This window comes from Penaeus monodon, chromosome 30, assembly GCF_015228065.2.
Source record: "Penaeus monodon isolate SGIC_2016 chromosome 30, NSTDA_Pmon_1, whole genome shotgun sequence".
NCBI classification, from domain to species: Eukaryota; Metazoa; Arthropoda; class Malacostraca; order Decapoda; family Penaeidae; genus Penaeus; species Penaeus monodon.
The window spans coordinates 28,799,544-28,801,613 of NC_051415.1; the positions used below are offsets into that span (position 1 = coordinate 28,799,544).

Sequence of the window (2,070 nt, forward strand, 5' to 3'; positions counted from 1 at the left end):
CACCGACACTAAATCATAAGTATAAGACAGAAACTTGACTGTCGAGTCTTTCAGAGGATCTTTCATGTACATTATAATTGCAAAAACATCTCGTTCAAGCAAAAAACGCTGTTTAAACATCTGAAGTGAAAACAACTGAAATTACATCGCATTATTGAAAATGAGTTTATTGTCAATGTAACAGAGGAAGCTGCTTCATTTCTTGCTTTGCCAACGGGTGAAAGTTCAGAATGCAAACTTAATAACGGCTAATACTGCTTGTAAAATACATTAAGTGACAATTGCAAGGTAGGTGAATGTATCAGCTCATACGTTCTTATTAATAAAGATAGATGAGTGTCATACTCGTTATAATAAATGTACTATCTATCACCAAAACCTTCAAATGAAAAAAAATATATATCACAAGAACATAGGTTGAGAAAGAACAGATAAAGTTAAATATGTAGTCCACTGTATAATATAAAAGATACTCCACATACAACACGATACTGGCAAAGTGTATGAAATGGCGAATCATTTAAAGGTTTATATTCTCTACTGAAATCCTATTACGATATACCATTTAGAAATCTGAACAGTATTAGTGATTTAACTGATTAAACAAGTATACTGAACAAAAACAGGCCAGGCCGTGTTCCCTGGAGAATGTAGTGAGAAAGAGAATACATTATGAAACATGCTATCATCATACCACTATTTCTATAATTATCAGTGAATTCAAAGCTTTGCCTCAGAACGAAATAAAGACGGTGGGAAGTAATTATTTGTTCCTCATTTAGGTAAAAATTAAGATATGCCTGAAATGATACTTGAATCCTGTAACTTTAGTGGCATAATCGTTTATATCCTAACTTATCCGACTGACATGGGATCATAAACACCACTCGCCTCTGACCTGAAAACTAAATACTGAAATGAAATAAGAAAATTCTGGTAGCGTATGAAGAAACTGAACGGATCACTTCTGCTATAATTTTCATCTTGTTAGTAGTCATGTGGAAGAACTTCTTTCTCGAGAAAGACTTGCTCTCCCTCTGCAGTGCTTCGTCGCTGACCCATGGACCCACCTGGTAATGTGTCCTGTGGAAAAAAAAACTTTTACTAGGTATCTCTATCTTTGTCGATGTTATATGGTGGTCAGTTGTGTTAAAGCTGTTGATGTTACACAGGAAGGACTGTATTGTGATCATAAATAAGAGAAGTAACTGACATACTACTGTATTTATGGCATGTGCTCGGGTTCCAACCCATCCTTTTCCCTAAATACATAAACAAGTACATAACGATATACAAAACATGCATGTTCATACGTGCACGTAAAGATATAAAACAATCGAGTAAATAAATTCATTACCTGACTGTAGCCAGGAAGGCGACCTGCGCTGTCGACTTGGTAACCGGCGCTTTTCATGTGATGCACGATGTACTGTTAAGAAAAAATGTTTGTTAAAACGTGAACAAATAACTGTTTCCAAAGTAAAGCTCAGTTGCTATAAAAATCTTCCGTAAAATTACAATCGAAATTATCATTACGACTGAAATTATCTGTGGGCCCTGACTGAAGTAATTTATAATCAGACTTAGAACGTACTCATAGACTGGGTGATATGCATGTTTTGATACATGTGTTTACCTGGTAAGTATTGTGTTTTAAACAGATAAACTTTGTTGTTTATCTGCTTTTGATAGGTAATTGGGAAAATATTTTTATCTGACGTTTACTTATCACATTGCGTTTTGTAAAAATCTTTTGTCTGTGTATTTGCTTTCTTGTTATCAACGGACCCTCTGCATTTTTGTGCTTGTGTGACGAAGTGCTCAGCAATTCTATTTGAATTTACCACTCAATTTCTAATCAGTGTTCAAGATAAAAATATCATCATTACTTCCTGTCAGCTATTTCAGGCTACTATCAGTCAACCGTCTAACATCTGGTGAAAATGCTTAATAGACCAAATGCGTAGGGGTCCAGTACATACATGGAAGGGTGACAACTGGAAGGGGAAGGGTATTTTCTTTGCTCCTCTCAAAACCTGCCCCCCGGCCATATTTTAAAATTTTTATTTA

At 35.2% G+C, this 2,070-nt stretch overlaps 1 protein-coding gene across 1 annotated transcript in view; it reads right to left on the reverse strand.

Annotated features, from left to right (window-relative positions):
* LOC119592683 overlaps positions 1–2,070 on the reverse strand; it is a 4,411-nt gene continuing 2,341 nt past the window's right edge. The window contains exons 4-5 of the mRNA XM_037941599.1: positions 1,358–1,429; positions 1–1,083 (exon numbers count right to left, since the gene is read on the reverse strand). Of these exons, the coding sequence (XP_037797527.1) occupies positions 988–1,083; positions 1,358–1,429 (168 nt within the window). The 3' untranslated portion in view covers positions 1–987. The remainder of the gene's footprint in view (positions 1,084–1,357; positions 1,430–2,070) is intronic.